We start from the raw sequence: 2,500 nt of genomic DNA, 5'->3' as shown, positions 1-2,500 counted from the left end.
GGAGGAGGAGGAGGAGGAGGAGGAGGAGGAGGAGGAGGAGGAGGAGGAGGAGGAGGAGGAGGAGGAGGAGGAGGAGGAGGAGGAGGAGGACGACGACGAGGAGGAGGAGAAGGAGGAGGAGGAGAAGGAGGAGGAGGGTGAGGAGGAACAGGAAGTGAAGGAGGAGGGAGGAGAAGGAGAAGGAGGAGGAGAAGGAGCTGGAGCTGGAGGAGGTAGAGAAAGGGAGGTAGGGAATAAGGAGGAGGAGGAAGAAGAACAAGGAGGCGAAATAAATTAAAAAAAAAAAAGAAAAGAAAGAAAAGAAAAAGAGAGATTGGAAGCAAATTATAGAAACCGAGGAGGAATTAACCAATAAGAACGTTTTAATAGACAGCCATTAAGGTGCAGGAAAATGAACTCATTAAAAAAAATTGACTTCAGCAAAGATTAATTACCTGTCCATTTAAGTCGCAGCAAAAGTTATGAGAGGAATAGGAAGCTGAGAAATAATTAATTGAAAGCAAAAGGACAGGAATATTTGTCATTTACTAATGAAAAGGATATTATTTGATAGTCATTAAGAAGGACTATTTTAATCTAAGGTTTGATTGTGATGAATAAGAGAGACAAAGGAGGAGGTAGAGTAAATTGTTTTTTTTTTGAAAGAAAGAGAGAGAGAGAGAGAGAGAGAGAGAGAGAGAGAGAGAGAGAGAGAGAGAGAGAGAGAGAGAGAGAGAGAGAGAGAGAGAGTGAGAGAGAGAAAGAATGAGAAGAAGAAAATGAGAATGAGAAAAAAATCTAAAAAAAAATCTGAAAAAAATGAAAAAGAAAATAGAAAGAAAAAAAAAATAGATAAAAAAAGCTAGAACACAGAAATGAGAAAAAGAACGAACATAAAAAAAAAATCTAAAAAACAAACAAACAGATAATCCAACTTTCTCACCCCCACCCCCCCTTCCTCTTCCTCCCCCCCAGATATCATGGATCCGGCGCCGTGACTGGCATGTCCTTACCTCGGGCGTTTTCACGTACACGAACGACGAACGGTTCTCCATCACGCACCGAGATGGCGCTGACGACTGGACGCTCTCCATCAGGTACCTTCAGGCCAGAGACAACGGTACTTACGAATGCCAGGTGAGATTTTTATGAATTTTCTCTTTTTCCGTCTTCCTTTTCTTCTGCTTCTATTTGTTCGTGTTTGTTGTTGTGTTTCTTTGTGTCCGCCTCTTTCTTCTTTTCTTACTTCTTATATTTCGTCTTCTTGCTCTTCTTATCCTTCTTCTTCTTTTTCTCCTTTTATATTTTCTTCTTTTTCTTCATACCCACCTCTTTCTTCTTCTCTCCACTTTCGCCTCTTCCTCTTCTTCTTGTCCTCCTTCTCCTTTAGTCTTCTTTTTCTTCTTCACCTTCCCTTTTTACTTCTTATTTTTCTTCATACCCACCTCTTTCTTCTTCTTCTACTTCTCTTCTTCCTCCCCCTCTTCCTCTTCTTGTCTCTATATTTTCTTATTTATTTTTCATGGTTTAGGGATATAATTATTATCTGAAATGTAGAAAAAAAAAACAGGTAAGTTTTTCTTTCTTATTTTCTCTCATTTCATCCTATTTAGTCATCAAAGAGAACATTACATCGCGTTCGGTCTTTTACGTGCTGCGTGATTCTACTGGAAACTCAACTTAAGTTTGTGATGTTTTATGCACCCCCCTCCCCGTCTCTCTTTCTCTCTCTCTCTCTCTTTCTCTCTCTCTCTCTTTCTCTCTCTCTCTCTCTCTCTCTCTCTCTCTCTCTCTCTCTCTCTCTCTCTCTCTCTCTCCCTCCCTCTCTCTCCCTCTCACTCTTTCTCTCTCTTTCTTTCTCTCTCTCTCTCTCTCTCTCTCTCTCTCTCTCTCTCTCTCTCTCTCTCTCTCTCACACACACACACATGTATACACACAAGTTCCTTTTTCTCTCAGTATCTCTTCTTTTCTCCAACTTCTCTCTCTTTCTCTCTCTCTCGCTCACATACACACACACACACACTCGCTCTCACTCTCTCTCTCTCTCTCTCTCTCTCTCTCTATCTATCTATCTCTTTCACACTCACACACATGCATATATATACACACACACAAACACACGTGTATACACACAAGTTCCTTTTTTCTCTCTGTATCTCTTCTTCTCTCCCACTTCTCTCTCCCATCCGCTAAGTCTCTCCCCGAACTGTTTCTCCGCGCAACAGTCTCCGTCTCCTCCATCCTCATCGGAAGCCACGTCGTCAGCATTCTTAAGCCACTCAGCCCATTCAACATTCTCGCTGGAATCATGTCGATTTTCCACGTTTGCCATATTTTGCTTTTCTCGTTATTGTGATTATTTTGTTGTTATGTTTCTTTTGGGGAATATTATAGTATTTTTTATGATTGGGTTTTCTTTGTCGATCAGTCGAATGGTTGTTTACTTTTATATGGTGTGGACGACACGTTTTTTGTTTTTGTTTTTGTTTTTTTAGTTTCTGTTTATGGATGTGTGTAGATG

At 40.8% G+C, this 2,500-nt stretch overlaps 1 protein-coding gene across 2 annotated transcripts in view; it reads left to right on the top strand.

Annotated features, from left to right (window-relative positions):
• Positions 1-2,500, top strand: part of LOC125046214 (zwei Ig domain protein zig-8-like) — a 113,707-nt gene that overhangs the window by 45,160 nt on the left and 66,047 nt on the right. For both annotated transcript variants that reach the window (XM_047643929.1, XM_047643928.1), the window contains exon 4: positions 955-1,116. In XM_047643929.1, coding sequence (XP_047499885.1) covers positions 955-1,116 — 162 coding nt within the window. The remainder of the gene's footprint in view (positions 1-954; positions 1,117-2,500) is intronic.

The sequence above is a fragment of the Penaeus chinensis genome, chromosome 38, assembly GCF_019202785.1.
Source record: "Penaeus chinensis breed Huanghai No. 1 chromosome 38, ASM1920278v2, whole genome shotgun sequence".
In the NCBI taxonomy this organism is placed as follows: domain Eukaryota; kingdom Metazoa; phylum Arthropoda; class Malacostraca; order Decapoda; family Penaeidae; genus Penaeus; species Penaeus chinensis.
The sequence above is the reverse complement of the archived record's forward strand: the minus strand, read 5'-3'. Positions and strand labels throughout refer to the sequence as shown.